General features: G+C 41.0%; 1 protein-coding gene across 1 annotated transcript; it reads right to left on the minus strand.

The window, feature by feature from the left end:
- Positions 1-744: 744 nt before the first annotated feature.
- pou2af1 (POU class 2 homeobox associating factor 1) lies at positions 745-20,046 on the minus strand. The gene is made up of 5 exons (XM_030067563.1): positions 19,965-20,046; positions 9,646-9,773; positions 3,821-3,872; positions 3,435-3,727; positions 745-1,751 (listed from the first exon to the last, which is right to left on the minus strand). The coding sequence occupies exons 1-5, from the start codon at positions 19,978-19,980 to the stop codon at positions 1,317-1,319; spliced, it is 924 nt and encodes a 307-aa protein (XP_029923423.1). The 5' UTR covers positions 19,981-20,046; the 3' UTR covers positions 745-1,316.
- Positions 20,047-20,468: the final 422 nt, after the last annotated feature.

Consider the following 20,468-nt stretch of genomic DNA (forward strand, 5'->3'; position numbering starts at 1 on the left):
CGCACATTAACTACTGAATAATATGAAGCCTGGAGGATAGGATTAGGGCCCCGGTTTGTTGTACCACATAAGACCAAGGTGAGGGGGTGATTCCATAAGGCTTGACCAAGTCTGACAGTTTCTGCTACCCAGTAACATTAGGACTGATATATGGTTTCATACTGACTGTGAACCTGAGGCGAGACGTGGTTTGCTTCAAGGTTGTGGCAGATAAGTGGGCCAAGTATTAAGAGTCAAGTGTAGGTCAGCCCGTCTTCCCTTAAAACTCACCTCACAAACTGCCCGTACTACCATGATTAGAGATGGGGGTAGGTGTGAGAAATTCAAGAGTATTGTTTCCTAACCCAATCCCATGTTGCGAGATTACATTAGACAGGCTGACATGTAGTTAAGTATCTACACTGAGTCACCTGTGAAACCAATATTAAGTTCACTCTCAGTCGGCTCATTCAAACTGAAATGCATAAATTTATTTTGAATTGTCAGATTACCAAAAGTAAAATGAAGGCTCTTAAAGCTTGTGTTTGTGTTGCTTTTTGCTGTAAAAAATTGAAACCCAAACAGCTCACTGTCTAGTTGCTCCTAATAATTTAAGAAAAAAGCTTCCAACACAAGGTTTAACTTTTACAAGTGCCAGTTCCAGAGAGAACCTGTCCTTTGGTTTTTCTTATGGATATTTCAAGTATCAGGGCTTTTCCATGTACAGTGCAGTGCGGTTTCTCTGAGCTCAGAAACCTCCCGTTGTTCCCAACAAGTCTCAAGACATTCCTGTGCAAAGTCTTGGATGGTATGAACAGGTAAAATTGTGTCCCCAGCCACTTAGGTTCTTGCATTTCCTTGCTCAGTGTCCACTCTGCCTGTGTGAGTCTAGGATTACTCTTTCAAAACTAACATCAAAGACCAGCAGGACATGTCTTGACACACAGCACTTGATGTTGAGCCCTCACTCAGAAAACCGGTACTGCCTCTGCCATAATTCATGTTTTTTAGGACAACAGTGTTTGCTTGCGCTCTTCAACGGAAATGTTTGAGGTGTCAGTCCATATGGGCCAAAAACAACTTTCGCTACATGTAATACAAAACAAATAATCGAAAACATGGAATGTATTCAGAAGTTTGCATGTCAACTGTGACCTACAGTTGGCGACCATCATCAGGCAAAGAAAACACCAACAGAAAAATCAAATATAGTTTCAGAAAAAAATATGAATAAGCCCCCATCCACCTCCCCAGCCAGCCACCCCTTTTATATCCCCTTATGCATATCAAAAAAAAAAACTTGATCCCTGAGTATACATCCTGGGGATTTCACATCCTCAGACAGTGGGTATGAAAAGTGAGCTGCTGTATGTGTCTTTGCCTTCCTCTTCGTGCTCTTCCTTTGGATCTTCCAGAAGCTTCTCCAATGGGTTTGGTGGTTCTGGCTCCACTTCTTGATCCTCATCCAGGGTCTGGGCTCGTGGTTCAGGGTTCAGCTGGTGGTCCGCAGGCTGTGGCAGTTCCAGGATCTGGGGCTGAGGCTCCAGACCCTGGGCCTCCAGCTGAGGGATCATGGTGGTTAAAGACATGGACAAGGGCATATGGACCAGAGGAGACCCAGGCAGAGGGGCAGAGCCGGGGCTAAACTGAACCCCTGAGGTGGGCATGGTGGATATGGTGGTGAGGGGCTGGGCCCAGGGCAGGTAGGTCAGGCCAGAGTCCTGGAGGTCCATCTGGGGGAGGGAGGCCGGTGATGAAGCCACAGGTATGGTCTGCAAGAGCAAATGTGATCAAAACATTGATTTTAATGAATGAGAACAGACAAGATGTGAAGTTTGCTTATGAGTCTGCAGTGTCTGTCTACTTTTGTTTAGGTTTTGTTTAGGTTGACCCTGCATTCACACTGTGAGCAACCACAATCAACAAGTCACTGGAGGTGCATTGATTTGCTGTAGAGCAGAGCAAGCACGGAAACTCTGATGTGTGGAGCGTTAACAAGCTCGAGAGAAGTTGTTTACAGCTGAACTTTTCACAGTCATTGTCCATCAACAGACTTCCATGCTTAGCTGTTTTCCTATTGATGTCATTTCATTTCATGAACAAAAGGTCTACCTGGCGAGTGCAACATGGATGACAAGTTGATTACAGCCATTCAAAGCTTTCTGGTTCTACAGATTTTATTTGAAAAGTAAAATGATGCTTTCAGACCCCTGGCTCGGGTCAGTGGTAAACTTTGAGGTTAGTTCTCTGATTTCTTTTTTGTTTGTGTGAGTTTAGTTTTCTCTGAATGGAGAGCCACTCACAGCTGTTTACGAGACATTGTGAGATGTGCGCTATGAAACACTGAGGTGAATACCATGTGGACTGACGGGTGTGAACCATGCAGACTCAATCATCAAATTTTGTGCTTATTCCTTTTAATTTTTTTGTCAGTTGAGTCTAAATGGTCCTTGTCATTGCCCAAGAATGAGAGCTGTGTAGATTCAACAAGCAGTTGAGTGCATAGTCCTGTTTTCAGCTGAGTTTTCACTTCCAGAGGTGGAAGTAACTAATAACGTTTACTCTTGTGTAATTTAATAGCTTTTTGTGTGCTTGAGTATTTTTTAAAGTCAGTAATTTTACTTTCACTTAAGTCCATTTCTGTTTGTGTACTGTGCTTCACTACATTTGAAATCACATCCATTACAGAGAACACATGATCAGCGGCAGATTGTGGAAACTTTCACAATAAAAGCTCAGTCAGCAAAGATGAGAGGAGGTATCTGCTTCTACTTTGTCGTTTCTGCAGTTTGTTGTTTCCAAAGTTCCAATAAAAGATGCTCGATGAAAAACTGCACATGGTCGATGGAAGCGAGGACCATTTAGACTCAACTGGCAAAAGCGCAGAATGAGTTTGGAAATAAGGAAATATTATCAGTGAGCTGGCCTGACAATGAGAACCATATAGACTCAGCCGTCATATTATGTGCTTATCTCACATTTGTCCACAGGGACCTCACTTCAATCAATGACAATTTTGTGTAATGCCCTTTTAAAAGAACGTAGTTTTAAGCATGTTCTCTCATCCTTTTACAACTGTATGGAAAAATAACTCCTACTCCGAGTACATTTTAAATAAGCTACTTTTTACTTTTACTTCAGTAGGTTTTTGCAGCAGTACATCTATTTCTACTTGAGTAAAATATCAGCAAAGTAACAGTACTTCTACTGGAGTAACAATTTGTTGTATTCTTTCCACCACTGCTCAGTTCAGTCAAGTTCTACAATTTTTGCAGAATGCACCTTTAAGTTTTAATTTATCACTTCCTGTGGACAGAGTAATCTTCAATTTAATTTGAACCAAAAAGGGTGACTCTACAGCTTCTTAGTTTGAGGGGATGGGTCGCTCCTACCTGTTGTGATTTAGGCTGATAAGATGAGTGAATGTGCATTAACACTGTTAAACTGTCACTCACCCCAATGTTAGTGAGCAGGGGTGTGTGTGTGTAGGTCAGCATGGTGTAGCTGGGGCACAGAGTCTGCATATAGACATCCGCTGTGAGGGCGGGGGTGGCTGGGTAGGCCAGGGTCTGGGCTGAGGGGTCCGGCTGGTTGTAGTCGGACGAGGACCAGGGCGGGACGGCAGGCTGGAAGCTGGCTGTGGTGGCAGTGGGCGGGGCTTTCCATCCTGCGCACTGCAGCCCTCCATCACTGACTGTGGCCAACGGGACACCTGAAGAGCCGCTGGTCGCCTCAAACCCAAAGTTACCTGTATTTAGAAAAGGATTTTGAGATTGTCGAGCAGGGGCGCACATTTTAGTTACAATTTGGTAAATGTTTCAGAGAGCTCTGAAAACTGTACCTTGTGCAAAAGGTGACTGACTGCTTGATTGATTGTTGTGTGGGACCACATCCTGGAGGAGAAGACATGATGAAAGAAAGTGAGCCGAGAATCACAATAAATTTCAGTAGAACAACAATCATATGTTGGAATAATAGAAAAAGACCACACTACCATGTTGATATATAAATATACAGTATTTACAGTTATACAGATCAAGCCAGGTGTGTGCAGCAGGTGAGTCTTACAGATCATAATTAAAACCGGAGTGTACTCAGTGTACATGTATGGTCTTGAATTGTTTGACAGGTATAGAATAAACTTTCAGGAGTGTGAGTCATTTGTTGACTAAAGCTGCAGATTTGGAGATATGAAACGTTTAAAAGCATAAAATGCTATCGTGAGTCATAAAAATATCGCTATTTATCCAGGCTCACAGCAGTTTCAAAATCCAGTCTCAGCATGGGAAATATGAGTCAAAGCGTGCCATTCTCTCCCAGAAGGAGAGAGCTTGTCATTATTTGGGACATTATGTGTAACTTGGTTATTTAGGGTGTTCTTGCGGGGCAGGATTACTGACTGGGCACGTGTTAATTTGTGGTTATGTGTGAATCTTACGTGCTGTGTTGACTTAAACAGAACACAGGCCTGGACAAATCTTCTTTGTGATGTTATCAGAGCCCCAGACATGTTTTATTTTTTATTTTTTTTTTGTCTCTTTAATCTCTTTAAAATTTGGGCCATTCTATCAGCATGTGGGACATATTGAGGTGTGCTGTTTCTATATAATGTACAGCTAGACACTTAATGGGATAAATAAAAGTAAATACCAAATAATTACCAACAATCAAAGGTATTTCTGATTCTACTGAAGCCTGTTCAGTTCCATTTGTGTACATTTCCATCATGAGCATGGTGGATGGGGGCCCTCATGAGGTTTGTGCCCCAGGGCCTCATGGTCCTATGATCTGGCCATGGGAATTTGCAATCGCGTATCATTTGTAGCGACAATGGCAAAACTTCCATGCTGCAGCTTCATAAGGAACTGCATTCCCTGAATCCCAATTTACATGCTTCTCTTACACAAAGCTGCTCAGCTGCTCAGACGGCGAGCGAGGGTGCAGTCTGCCAGGAGGTGCTCATAAAACATGAGGATATGGTCGCCACATGTAAAACAAATGCAAATATCTCCTGTCATTTTCTGTCAAAATATCCATTAGGTGATTTGTTATATATGACAAATGGATATTCTGGACCTGAAAATCCTGTATGCCATGCTGTTTATTTCTACTAATAAAATATGTTATTGAAAAAATTAGGAAAAAAAAAAAAAAAGAATAGCCTTTAGAGATCCCAGGTTGTGGTTGAAGGAAAAATCCTCCTTTGCATATCCTTACACTGCTGGAATGCACTGAGCATCACAGACTGATGCACAGTGCATTCCAGGAGTTGCTTAAGTGTTATAAATGGCTTTTTTTTTGGTTTAACCAGTTTTCATAAACCTGCCTGCTTGTTCACTTCAGGCTATTGAGGCTGTAACTGATACCTCTGCCTCTTCTGACGTGGATGTGTCCCTGTGTGATTGTTGAATGCTGATGCAAAAGGGTGACACAAGACAAAATGTTTTGAAAAATGATATTTACTGCTGATGTTTAAGAAAGCTGAACATTTTGCTCAAATTCCCCTGTAACTGTGATCGAGTGTGACAGCATGTGTCTTCACATCATCCACAAATGAGACAATTGAGCGGTTCTGCTCAGTCGTCCCCTCCTGTCCCATTCCTGCTCTCTCTGAGTCCATTGTGCAAAACTGTGTGTGTGAGTGTGTGTGTGTGTGTGTGTGGCTTCTCTTGAAAGACATCTGTGTAAGTAGCGATGTGTTGAGAAATCAGAGGGAATGACAGAAGAGGCAGCAGTGTTTGCACTGACAGCCAGCATCAGGCTTCAGACGGCTGTGAGACGCTGAGTCCTGCTGCCTCGAGTGGTCGAGCAGGGCATCTTGAGAGGCAGCAGGGAATGTGCTGTCAGATGTCTGAGGAGATTGCAGTGCAGCCGAGGAGCTGCTTAGTGTCACAGCTTTGACAATCCAGCCAAGCACTGAGACGTTTTTCCTCCAGCAGCAGCTCTGTGTTTCTTCAGTTTGACATGAGCACTGAGAGTGAGAGGGACATCACTCGAGGAAAAGGGAGAGTCACTCGCCGTCAAACCACTTGTGGAGTTAATCTCCAACAGAAATCTTTGCAGTTGTGCAAACTTTCTGAAGTAATCCCCTGATGATGATCAAAATGTTCTTTGATAATAATATGATGAGCTACTTTTTGGCTTGCAGGTTTCGGGGTGGTCCTCTTTTAATAACACTAATAAAGCTGGTATCAGCCATGGGAGGCATATCCGAAACCAGGTGTGTTTTACTGGAAATGACCGCCCACTGACTGCTAATGTGTCTAAAAGTAAAGCTTACAAATACTAAAGTGGAAGCAGAGGAACAGATCAGGGTTAGACTGATATATCAGGCCCATTTTGGCCATTTATTAAAAATGTAATATCAGTGACTCAGTGCATCTGATATGAATATGATCCAGTTTGACTCATTACATAATTAATATGACTGATGTGCAGCACCTTGAAAATAGAATATATGTTAAAAATTGTTATTACTGATTATAGATTTAATTAAGCAAGTAATATTTCTTGCATATATGACTGACACTAAATTCATTCTATGTACATCATTCACTGCCTGATCATATAACAAACTCATATACTACCAGGTTATATTATTCATGCTGCAATCCAAAGTCAAATAAACAGCAGATTAATTGTAATGTTAATCTGTAATGTTAATTCTAATGTTAATTTGCGCTTGTACAAAACACTCAGGAGGTCGTCCTCATATTGAGCTGCAGCTCCTTCAACACAATCCACAACTCGTTTGCCCCAAAGCTCAATAATCCCTCTTTAATCCCTCTGTACATAGCTTTCTTTGTGACAAGAGGAGATTAAATCAGCGATAGTGGCATTTACCTGGATTCACCCTATCAGTTTCCTTCATGGAAAGACTATCCATCCATGCATTTTCCATACCAGCTTATAAAATATAATATATTTATATATATATGGGTCACGGGATGAAAATACTAAGTGCCCCTACAATATTTTGTATACCCAGTGTATGGTGCTCCTCAAACACTAGATAGAAGATAGAAACACAGATACAAGCAGCTCATTGTATTTACTTATGTTACTGTATTTGATTAGCTTTTGGTGCACTTTGTGTTTACATATCTACATTTCAGGTCAAATGTTGTCCTTAGCTACATTTTTAAATGACATCCACTACAGAGAGTAGATATGGTCAGTTCCCTGTAAACAAGCATGCCTATCACTAACATTTTTTTTCACAGTGAACAGCAGCTATGTGAAGAGTATCCTGGGTTTACTTTGTTTTGTTTTGTTTTTTTCTCTCAAATTTCCAGTTAAGAGAATCTAGTTTGAACTATGTACTCTCATCCTTTTAGCATGTCATGGAAAGGATCCCATCTAGCATCTACAGTTATTGTTTCTGGAAAGTGACTCAGTATCTTTTAGTCTAAGGAATGAGCTGCTCTTTACTTTTACTTAAGTACATTTTGGAGTCGTCCACTTAAGTAGCAATCCCTCCCCTTGGGTAGCAATTTCTAGCACCAGTGCCTAAGTGTTATCATGGAGATCTGTCTTCTGGCTACAGACTGTCAAATGTGAACCGTACCGCACCGGTGACAGGCATGCAGAGACTGGAGACGGTATTATAGGGCCAACAGTACACTAATGGGTACAATTTTCTCTTGATCTTGATTGAGAAACACTAAAAATGAGTGGTTTGGTATGATTTGGCCATGTAATGCAGGGCAGAAGCACGATGGGTGAGACAACTGGTGCCTCACACTGTCACTGATTCAAAAGGATTGTGTCCACCACATGTACAAACCATGAGGGATATTTTCATGAAACACACAGACGAGGGGAATCCAGATAAAAGTCTGTCTCTTACTGACTTCCATTGTTAACTTAACCACAAAGGAAGAGGTGTAGAGAAGGAGAAACACGCGAGTTAGAGATATGGATTGTGTTAAAGGGGCTGCAGCTCAACAACAGGAAGACCTCCTTTATATTTTGTACATTCAGTGCTTGTTCTTTCATGAATTCTGCCCGTAAGTGCAGCGAGCTGATGTCTTAGTTGATTGACGCTGCACCAGGAAACGTGTAAAGGTATTCGTCTCTGATACATGAGCTCCAACAGCTATTTCCATGTGCACAGAAATGCTTTCACAGGGAAAAATGAGTATTATCAATTACATTTTGCATCCTGTTGGATGGCAAGCTACGCCTACATTATTTCAAGCGATACTTTGTGCTCTTTTTTCCCCCTCTCTTATCAGAGGGAGTGTTGGAGGGTTCAGTGTGTATCTATGTGTGTGTGCGTATGTGCGCAGTGCAAAGTGTGTTGCAAGTGGGAGGGCTCTTTGGCAAGGCTGCAAGTTGCTTTGCATAAGGGCCCTGTGCCCAGCCCTGGAGCCATGACAGGGAATGGCTGTAACTGTCATGGAAAAACACCTGGATTATATAAGGACAAAATCCCCCTTTGCTCTGGGAGAGGCCCCTGGTCTTGTCTGCTAACATTATCAGCTCAACGGGGGCCGATTCGCTCAGCTCGAGGAGGCACATCGAATGCAATCCTCAATTTGTTGATTTCCAGTTGGCAAAAATCTTGCTCTGTCGTGTCATGCTGTTTTCCTGCTTGCCAGATTCCTGTGCCCTTTGCCTAATTCCTCATTCCATTTCAACAGAGCATCCCCGCACAAGCATACAAAACCACACACTGCCACACACACATTTTTGTGATATATCCTGTCATGTGTAGTCGCCAGGATTTGTGTTAGGATTCAGTCAATATGTACTATTTTTGATCTCTGCAGTGGCTCCCTCGTGTGATCATTGAGCTGCAGTAATTAGTCATGAATGTGGTGAGTGAGAGTGTCACTTTGGAGACTAACCGTGGCAAATCATCAGATAGCTTCGGGGGGAAAAGAAGACTGGAAATCAGAGAAGGCAGGCAACATGGCGCTCAAAACTTTAAATGGCAGACATGAGATCCATCCAAAAGAAATGATTAAAATTTAGCCATCTCCATCATTGCCCTGATAAAGAATATTTTTTTTAGAGAGATGCTTGAAACAAGTTAAAAGCCCTCCCTTTGTCCTCTGTTTATTCCAGCCTCCTGAAAATAGTGCAGTTTCACAGTGCAGAGACTCAAAAGTAAAGTGAAGTGAAATTTTACACTGACAAAATATGCAGTTATCCTTATTTCTACTTCAATTTTCTCATCTTCCAGCACCTTACACTATTATTTGAGCTGGGTGGAGCGGTAGTGCTCCTACATTACAGTGCAGAGACTCAAAATCCCATAAAGCATAAGTGGAAAATGTTTGATTAGTCCATAAAATCAATAGACTAGTGTGAGCTACTGTTGCTTTGTTGTTTAATGAGTAAACATGTGATGATGAAGGCGGGTTTAGATCTGGAGCTAAAAAGTGACACGACACTCTGGGAGGCATACAGGCCTAACTTTAATGTTTCTATCGTCCTGTGATGCATAAACTGCTGCAAATAGAAACATGGATTCAAGACCATTAGGAGAAGAAGCACCACATTACAAATGCTACTTCAGAAAATATAGAAAAATATATTTAAGGGAGTATTTCAGCCTCTAAGTGAACTCAGATTTATTAGGAGGACTTTTGCTGGCATTGTAAAGCCTTTCAGTTAAGGTCAGGTAATTATTGTGTTTTGGTGCAGTGTTCCCCTCACCACAGCAGGAGGCGCTGATTTGGTGCTGTGTGACTCCAGGCCTCTCTTCCTCCTCAGCAGCTCTTTGACTGGGTCTCTCACTCGAACACCCTGGTATGGCCTGGACCTGCCCAGCACTGGTGGTGGTGCTAGAGGGGCAGACAGAAACAGCAACACGTGAAGAAACATGTGACTGCGTTTCCCCTCAGCTATGTTCTGACAGTCCCTGTCAAGGATGTGATTAATGCAAAGAGTTTATGGATACAGACGAGCACAGATTCTGCAGCCTTGCTGAGGTGCGTGTGGTCGGACGTAAATATGACAGACACGACGCGAGGCTGCACCTGAACTCACCTGAGCACCTTCTGAATTGTGAAGGTGTTTTTACCCACTAGTTGATCAAAGTCACTGTGGCATAAACTGCAAACTGAATGCATTCATCATACAATCTTATATCATCAGAAGGGGCCCTTATATCATTTTGTCATTTTGATTTTCTTGCATCATAAGTAGAATTACATCAGTAGTAGTATTTTAATAACAGTAATAGTAGCAGTAGAAGTGACAGTAGTGGTAGCAGTAGAAGTAGCAGTAGCAGTAATAGCAGTAGTAGTTGTAGTGGTTGTAGTAGTAGTAGTGCTGATAGTAGTAGTCATAGTAGTCATAGTAGTCATAGTAGTTGTAGTAATAATAGTAGTAGTGCTAATAGTAGTAGTAAGTCGTAGTAATAGAAATAGTAGTAGTAGTAGTAAATAATAGTAGTAGGAGGAGGAGTAATAGAAGTAGTGGTGGTAGTAGTTGTAGTAGTAGTATCTTAGATCAGTGAGCAAAAGTACTCAATGTCATATACTAAGTATCTTAAAGGAGTATATTATCAGTAGTAGTAGTATATTATCACATTATCATCATATTATCATAAAGACTCTTATGAAAAGTGTGCTCAAGTGCTCAGTGCATGCTGCCCTCAGCATCACACACACAGTTTAACTGCAGCCATAAGTTTAGAGTGTGTGTGTGTGTGTGTGTGTGTTCGTGTGTGCAGACTTCATGACAGTGCATGAGACGGGATTTGCAGAAGTGTGTTTTCACAACAATATTTGAATGAAAATCTGTGTGTTTGGGAAGTTGTGAGCATACGACTGGATACTGGGGACTTGGATAATACAGCATGATGAGTGTAAGCTTTTTAATCTGAACTTTTGATAGCATTTTGCTGGTGTTAATTTGTGAAATTATGGCCCCTGTTTTTCCCCCACTGAATCAGAGATGGTGAGTGTTTTTTTTTTTTTTTTTTTAATACAAAACAACATGGAGCCTTTCTGAACATGACAGGAGGAGGCAGCAGTGGCAGCATGACAACAACACAAACTCCATATTGCAGATCCAAGGCTCCAGAGTCCCAAAGCTCACCTGAACCAGACTGCAAACTAATCTGTCACCTGGGATTTGGGGTCCTTGAGGAACTCCCAAGGGGTCCTCAGCAAAATGATCAGTTTCATATCACCAAATTAAATTGTTAGTACGAAGAAAACAATGAGGGATGATTTCAACATTTTCTTCTTTCAGGTTTTATATCATAACTATTTGTAAGTGTTATAGTATGACATCTAAATAATTTTACTCTTTGAAACGTTTGACATTATCTTAATATTCATCTTCTAAGGTCAGGTCTCACCTTTGCTGGGTAAGATAAGGTAAACACTTACTGCCTGCCAAGGGTTGGCCGCACGAAGACAGAAGGGGCCCCTAAAGTCTTTTTGGTCTTTATTTTTTTTTTGTTTTTGGTCTTTTAAGGCATGCGTCTCTCTGAACTGACTGAAAATACAGACTGGGTGTAGGTAAACCAGGTCAAAAGAGTGAATGTTCAGTTGCTCAGAGATAACAAGATAACATTCCCCTGGAGACAAATGCACAATGGCAGCTTAAATATTTTTCCAGCAACCACGACAACTACTGTATAAATATCAAAATGTTTCTTGGTTAGGTTGAAGCAGGGAAGGCTTCAGTCCAGGTTACAGCTGGACAAAATACTCTCACCTCCGGCCTATTTTTGATTTGAATCCTCTCCAGCTCACTAAGACAATGTGTTCCACCTGGTGGTAACATCCGTCCTGAGAAATCCGAATACAAGTGGACAGCTGTCAGTCCGTCCGTTCACACGTGGGATTAACATGCGTCTCCAAATGCATCTCACCTACTTGTGTTTGGATCTCACTTTCCCGCTCTACATGCAAATAAATGTGTATCATTTCAGAGAGCAAGAGAGAGAGAGGGAGACTGTAAAATGAAATTCCCACTTTGCTCATCCTCCTTCCATGCAAAAAATAAAAATAAAATAGCATTTAACAGGCAGCAGGTATTTAACAAAAAGGGACATCCTCGCTCACTCAAGCCTCATTTTAATGCTCCATCACTGAAGACGTATTTCACATCTGTTACAGCTCGACCTGATCGCAACTAATCGATGATTAGTTAATTACTCCAGTAATTACTCCAATTTTATATGTAAGACAAAACCCTGCATGTTGTGAAGAACATATTTTAGAGACACCCTCCCCCCCAACATTTCTTGCATTATGTTTTTAGGGGAGCTCATGTCTTATTATTAAGGGGACTTTTTATTCATTAACCAGCTGTTTTACAGCTGACCTGCACTTAGTTTGCATTTGATCTGTCAGCTGATAGTTCAGAGTCAGGTAAGATATTTTCTCGACTGGAAAAGTGACAGTTTGGCCGGTGTCGGTGGGGTTGGGCTGGACATTCTGACACACATCAGAGCCATGACAGTGGGAGAGGCCCCACCCACCTGCATATTCGCAGGTCCAGCCTGTCTTGATTTACAGATGTGAAATACGTTTTAAATAATTTACAGCACATTCACATGAGGCTGGAGTGAGCAAGTTGTTTTCTATTGTCAAATGCCTGGTGCCTGTTAAAAATTCATTGTATTTCGTTGTACAGAGCTTCCGTCTCTTTTAGTTTGCATATGACAATACATCTCTCTCACTCTCTCTCTCTCTCTCTCTCTCTCTCTCTCTCTATCTATTTATCTATCTATCTCTCTCTATCTCTCTTGTTCGCTCGCTCTCTCAACTAAAAAAAAACAACAACGTGCAAATCTAAATGATGCGTGTTTATCTGTATATAGAGCAGGAAAGTGAGATCCGATCATAAGTGGGCAGGTGGAGACACATTTTAATCCCAGGTGGAGACAGGGCCTAGGCTGCACCAAGTACTGTCCCCAGTGACTGCAATGTTATGTATATGTATTATGTATATGTATAAATTTTTTGTTTCCTGTCCTAATTTCTTTTTCGTTATGTGTGTTATGTTACAAAAGCGGCTGCTGTTGATGCACAAAAAAAATGTTGCCCTGGCTGACAATAAAGTATTATCAATCAGTCAGTCAATCAGTCAGTGAAAACCTGCAGGCAGGCCGGTAAATGACCGCTTTAGGACAAGGGCTCCTCCAAAACCTTGTGCTGTGTTGCCAGGTAACAACAGATGTGGAATTCCTGTGTGGGATATTATCTTTCTAAACACCTGTCATCACAGCACAAAACCTATGAAAACATCCACTCACCTGGATTGGATTTATCAACACTCAGGTCATAAACGAGCACTTGACAATAAATCACAAACAAGCTCTAGTCCTGCATCTGTGATGTTAGGTACATATTTGCACATGGCAGCACTCCAAATCTGTTGCAATATAAAGTGTCTGGAATGAAATCTATTCATGCTCTTGACTTTTTGCACAATTCCTTGTATTATATGCTATAACCTACATTTGGACGCAAATCATCCTGTCAGTCGAGTCACTTCTGCTCACAACACGACTGAACTGATCCACACCTACAAAACAGCAGAATTTTTCAGCTTTCGTTGTTACACATTTCATTATTCCAAACTTTTTCCAAACTTTTTCACTTCCTGGACCCTAAAGTTGACTTTTTATAAGCCACAGCCACCCATTTGGAGTGATTTTGCTCTATAGGGATATTTTGGTTAGTTAGTAATTTAATGTTTTTGTGTCTTTCTTTTGGTTACTAATTTTCTTGTTTGTTTTTTGTTAATTTGCTCATCACCCTTTCTTTCCATTTTTTGAATACAGTCAAGTAAATTTACTCAGGACTCAAGGCATTAAGTTGTGTAGATGCCACAGTTCAACACTGACAAATTGTGGCGAGCCGAAACAAGAGAGAAGAAAGTGTTAAAATGACCCCTCCTCCTAACCCTACATTTGCATTCTAACTCTCTAACAGCCGAGGACCAACCGGAAGGCCCTCAAGGACCCTTAGGGGGTCCCTGGACCCGACTTGGAAAAACCACTGATCTATCCACTGATGAGCAGGATGCTCAAATGTTTACAACCCTGTGACCTCCCGCAAGCACGAGCATGAAATTAAATCAAAGTTGTCACTTTTGAATGCACTTAAAACCACGGCACGTTTGGAACAGCGAACAATGTTATCAATCAGTGTGGCCGGAGGCTACGAAGTCACTGAGTGTGATTGCATCTTCTCCCGTAGCCCTGCAGCCACACAGTTTGTCTTGCTGTGTCTAGTATGGAATCATTTATGGTACTGTTTTATGGTATCGGGATCATAGAGATGAAACAAAAAAGTCATTGCTAAGACAAGATAAGATGAAGATAAGAAACTTTACTTCATCGTACTGCTGTGCAAGAGAGCAGCACAATGAAATTATGATAGCAACCCCTGATAGTAAAACAGTATTTAAAAGGAAAAGAGAGAAAAAATATCAAAATAAGATAAAGTGCTATCCAGTGCACATAAAGCAGTGCAAGAACAGAGAACAGCATATGGACATTTTGACAGTTCAGTCAGTGAGGGGAGTGGATGTATGTGTGTGGGTGGTAGATGACCCTAACCCTGACACACACATACGCATGCATACACTGTCAATCTGTTATTGGCCAGATTATATAATACCCGAGGTTCAAAAGTTAAACAGTTTCACAATACACATCTGCAGGTGATGCCTGCTGGCAGAGGCACAGGCAGTAAGTGAATTTACGCAACCAGGAAGCAGAGTATTTGCGACTCAAAGCTGCAAAAGGCAAGATTTGTTTCCATCTGTCTTATCAGTCGAGATCACAAAGCGGGGCTGCAGCAGAGAAAAAGAGCCCATCCCCCTTGCGATTGCGATCAGCACAAAATTATGGGCAGTTTTCCTTGGAATTGTTTTGCTGTGAAAAAGGGAATTCCACTCCTGAGAACAGTGATTTTTATTTATTAATTTACTCATTATTATTATTTGTATTAGTATGCTGTTCTCAGGCTGGCTGGATTCTCCCTCCTCCCAGTGTAATCTGCCCATTCTGTTCACCTTGCAAACTGGTACAATTATACCAGAGGATTATTCAAAATAACGGGATTATGGATATTTTCAGCAGTCACTCCTCTGGCCGCAGTGACAGAGCTGAGGATGTCCCGTCACTGTCTGATCCACATTTTTATCAGCAACTGCTGATAGAAATCTGACTGATGCTTGACTGATCTGACCTGTCTGTCATTTACTGCCCACAGTCCTGAGTCCTACAGGCAGACAGGTAGAGACAGGCAGACAGGCTTTTCTGGCCAAATAGTTGCAGCATGTCACTAAGCTGCTGCGTTCTTAAACTATATCTATAAATTTACATTTTACTGTTTTCAATCTGTATTGAAACCTGAGCAAATTTAAATGTTGATGAGCAAATTGCCAATAAATAACCTGAAAATTAGCAGGAAATTCGTAAAGAGTTACAAGAAAACAACCCCAAAAAAAAAGAAGCAAAAACAAAAAAAGAAAGAAAGAAAGGAAGGAGGGTAGGAAGAACTAGTAAAAACAAAATTAGAAAAAAAAGAAAATTGGTAAAGCATAAAAACTGTTGAAATACATATTTAAAAAAAATAAAGAAATGAATGCTATTATTATCATGTTGTTGTTGTTGTTGTTCATTTCGAGTCATTTCAATTACTAGAAAATTACCATAAAATTGGCCCCAGTTTGTTAACAGGCAATAAAAATTAGATAAAGTAAAGTGAATTTTGTTAGGAGGGTAAAATTAAACTGGGCTGTTTTGGATGAGCAGAAGAACTGAGGACTCAGTCTGAGGCTGCATCACATATTCAGCTCATTCTTCTTCACTGTTTTGAGCAACATGAAGGGCAACAGACTGGCCCAGCGTGCTGCACTCAACATGCACTGGAGTCACATTTGCTCTGACTCTCCCTCTGACTCTCCCTGTGCCCTGGCAGGACGCCAGGCCAGCCAACTCTGCTCAGTAAACAGCCATGTGACCTCTGCTAACACACTCTGATTCACTTTAAATTGGTCACAAACGAATGCAAAATGCAAGCGACTGAAGCACACAAAGCTTTAATGAGCAGCTTGACATTTTTGAGATACCAGAGCGGCCCGGTGCTGAGGGAGATGTCATACCGCCAACAGCAACAACACACTTCCAAGGAAGCCGGGCAAACGGCCAGCAGTCTGGAGTGTGCTGCAAACACGGGTGTGGTGGAAGTCACGGCAGGAGATTTAGAGCAGCAGGGCGAATGACCAGGGAGCCCATAAAGGAGCTCAGCTACTATCTGAATAAACCCTCACTCAAATACGTGTTCACTAAAAACCATGTTGCAGCTTTTTACAAGGCTTAGACAAACGTGCAAGCCTGCAGAGTTTGTTGATCCTGTGGAGGAAATCCCTTGGACAGAGCTGCAGACTGGCAAATCAACAAAAGTGAAATTAAATGCCTTCAGTGAGATTTTTTTGATAACAGATATAAAGCAACATGGTGTCATGCATCTAAAATTCCTTTTCCTCATCACAGAGCTCATCTCTTATTTCACCAAGATTTGTTTGCTGCCAAGACACACATTTGGACTTTTATCTGAAAGGAAAGAATTGTGACTTTAATATTTGAGTGTCTTCACCTGCTTGTACAACCAGAGTTATTCTGGTTACAGAGGCGGATAAACCCTGCACAGAGCTCTGCAGCAACAAGTCCAGCACACGGCTGCTTTGTTCCACTGTGGTACTGCGGTTCTCAAAGAGGTACGTGTACCCCGGTTCAGAGGTCCCCAACCCACGGCTCTGGAGCCAAATGTGGCTGCAGCGGCTCCATATAACTTTGACAAGAAACAACATGGAAGTAAATAACAGGTTTTTTTTGTGTTTAATTTTTGTTTTGCACAGTGGACAGTTTTCTTATGTTGCAGTTTGTTATGATACTGTGACACTGAAACTTAAAAAGGATGTTTTAATCTTTCGTCAACAAAAATATGAGTCACATCCTGCTACTGCTACGGCCCAGCGCCTCTCCCTGCAGGGGGCTGATCTGTTTCGGACCCTGGGCCCTGGCCCCCACTAAGATAACCACGGCTAAATCTGAAAAAAGAAAAGACTTGGAGTTTAATTCTGGGTGGACAGATTCATTTGCCTTCACTGCCAACAGTGCTGATTTACCTTTATGTTTCATATGTGGCATCATTAAATACAATTAAATACAAATTAGCCTATTTTTTGTTGACTCTTTGCAGCTCTATGTTTTATTTATTTCAAAGTATGCTACTTTTTAATTTATTCATTTTCCACAAATACAGGGAGGACTCAAACAGGCCTGCATAGTTCGGTGTTTAATTTATTTCAAAGCAGGCCGACACACACCAGTGTGTTTTTTTCCCCTCTTCATAAGAGTTTGGTGTTTTCTTTTGTTACAAAAAAATAGAAATAAAATGTCAACAGTTTTCTCTATTGTTATTCCATAATTTCATACATGCAATTATAATAATGCAACTATAGTTTTTGTATATATAGTATAACTATATGTAAAACTTTATAAGCTGTGTTATGAAATATGTTTTGCAGCAAATGGCTGTTTTGATAGTAAAGTTTGCTGATCTCTTAGCCTAAGCTATCATAAGTTCAATAAACAAAACAAAAAAAGTAAATGTTAATTGGATAAACCACATTTCTACTGCTGTGATGTTTGTTCATCGTGACCAGAAAGCCAAGACAAAAAAAAAAAAAAAATCAAGAAAATGGATTGTGTGGTTGAAACGTAGCAGTGATACAGCCGAAAACAAGGAGAAAGAAGTGAAAAAGAAGCAAAAACAGAGACGACTTTTACATCAGTGTTTTTTCATGCACTGGTCAGGGGGAAAAATATTGCAAAAGGGTCACATTACTGAAAAAAAAATGACAACCACTGCTCTAATATGAACCAATGGACTGTTTTGTGATCAAACTAGCCTTTACATGGACTTTGTCACTCCCTTTACACCACACCAGTGTCATGACTCACACGACCACTAGAGGTCGCTTGACTTTAAAACATAATTATACGTCATAATAAGCTGCTGTGCAAACAACCAACCAAGTGTGAACGCTGCTATCAAACAAAAGGTTGGCTTGGTGGGCCGCACCTGTAGCTCACCTGGTAGAGTGCGTGCCACAAACCTTCAGATCCTACCTGGACCCTTCACTGCATGTCGGCCCCTGTCTCTCTCTCTCCCCCCGCCCTCCCCGTCTCTCTCTACTGTCAGAATAAGGCAGAAATGCCAAAACAAAACAAAAAAAGAGAGAAAAATGTTGGCTTGTGTGGAGGTGCACTGTTTCTGCGTGTCTGCGCTCTCATGCTTTAATGCTTTTGTAGCAGAAAATGTAAATTTTGGGGATATTAGATATATTAGATATTACATTTGGGGATAATTTTGGGGAACATGAGCTGTACATACAGAGATAAAATAACACAGCAGCAGATACTCTTTCATCACCATCTCTCTCTCTCTCACACACACACACACGGGGACAAGGGGAAAAGAGGAAGCTCCACAGCTGTGTGGCATGTCGCTGAGGTAGAGCACGGTGCCATTTTGCATATCAAGATTACAGCTCATTGCAATACACAGCCCAACTTCCAAAAGGCCATCTTCCTCTTTCCAAAAGAGCTCGGCACAACAGTTTGACAGCTCACACTGTGCCGCTCTGTTCTCACAGCGCAGGTGTCTCTCATCCTCTATTTGTTAGTTATAGTATTACATCAATCAGTTATATTATTACTTTTGTCATTTGTGGTCACAGCTTCTTCTTCTTGCACATTTGCTCTTCTCAGGTATAAAGACACAGTGCTGCTCATCATCTGTCTATTTTAACGATGTGATTATCATTAAAAATTAGTATGTAACTTAATGCAAAAGTGGGAATATAAAGGCAACATTTGCAACAGTTAAATAATGAACCTGTGTTCTCCCAGCTTCTTGAATTCAGTTAAATTTACACTGTAAAAAAAGTTTTCACCTCTGGCCTGACTCACTAATGAATTATGTGCTTATTAAACTTTTTTGTCAAGTTTATTTGACCCTTAGTTTTGTACAGTGCACGTCTAACAGTTTTACAGTGGCAATAAAACCAAATTATTATCAGTTAAATGGTCCATACACAACAGTCACACCTCATTTGCAGCTGAATCAAAGTGGCCTTTCCTGCTCTTGATCGATCTGACCATAACGACTTCTTGAATTTCTTTTTTACTTCTACTTTTTTCCACTTTCCTCTCACTTTGTACTCATTGACCTATGCAGTTTGTATCAGCTTTTCACTGTGAGATCTACTGGGTGTCCGACATGTCACAAATCGTGTCATGTCACTCGCCGGCTCAAACAGACTGAGTAAAACAAAAGTTGCATCAGCTCAGTCTCTAGTTGACTGGGCGATATGGATCTCACATGTAAAGCTGAACGAGAGGCCGCCTTTTGATGCCTGTGATTCCAGATGTTTCAAGCAGCCTGCACGCCCAGTGACACAGCACACCGTGGGAGTCTGTCAGCACCACTGTTATTATGACTGGAATACATGTTGAACAGAAACGAGGCTCACAGGCAAATGGTTTTATGGATCACAGAGAGGCGTTGGACAAAGTATGCCATTAAAGGGGCCCTCCATGTTTTTTGTTTTTAAGTTGTTCTTTCATGGCCACGGTTTTGCACATTTCCCATTCGGTTACAAGTCATGGCAAAAAAAAAAAAAAAATCATTAGCTTAACTGACATTAATGAGCAGTGAGCAGTGATTATCGATGTAAAGTACACTGACGGTACAAAGCATTAGGAACATCTTGCTGACATGCAGTTGCCCTAAGCTTTCTCTTTGTCTGCTACTCTATCACTGTCTTCTCCTTCACTGAAATTGAATTATAGTCAATTAAAAATCAATAATACAGTTATGCATTATAATACTACGACAGGTTCTTCTTTGAAAAAGCAAGTGTTCCTAATAAATTGTACAGCCTGCGTAGATAATTTAAACAGGATTGCAGTGATGCTGTGTACTTACATTTCTCCCATTGCATATTGCACAGCACTCCTGAATACTCTCTCAGAAAAACAAAATTAATTGGTTGTCACTGCTTATCTGCACAATGATATCTTATAGTTCAACTGAAAAAAATCAAAGAGGCAGGTCGGCTGACGGGCTTTTTAACAGCCTGAAGCCTGTCACCAAACCCCCAGGGATGGCCAAGCTCCCCTAACCACAAATCTCATTCATGCATCCAGTTTCAGTGTGCTGATACAACGCAGGCTTGTTTTGCACCTAGTGACAAAACTTAAAAAACACTTTTTAAAAAGACCAAAGGAAATATATATATATATATATATATATATATATATATATATATACACACACACAGGATGTGAGACCAAATGAAACAGGAACAGAAATGAGAATGGCACAATAACATCAACATTCATTAAAAAAGAAAGAAAAACAGTGAAAGGAAATGAAAATCACTTTGATGTAAATAATGATAAAATTTATAGACTGAGTTAACTCATCCAT

Source organism: Myripristis murdjan, chromosome 13, assembly GCF_902150065.1.
Source record: "Myripristis murdjan chromosome 13, fMyrMur1.1, whole genome shotgun sequence".
NCBI classification, from domain to species: Eukaryota; Metazoa; Chordata; class Actinopteri; order Holocentriformes; family Holocentridae; genus Myripristis; species Myripristis murdjan.

Excerpts from the sequence above, each read along its gene's own strand:
- pou2af1 (XM_030067563.1), bottom strand. Across the intron at positions 3,873-9,645 it reads AATCAGCGCCTCCTGCTGTG|GATGTGGTCCCACACAACAA; the intron begins GTGAGGGGAACA and ends CTTCTCCTCCAG. Across the intron at positions 3,728-3,820 it reads TCAGTCACCTTTTGCACAAG|GTAACTTTGGGTTTGAGGCG; the intron begins GTACAGTTTTCA and ends TTCTAAATACAG.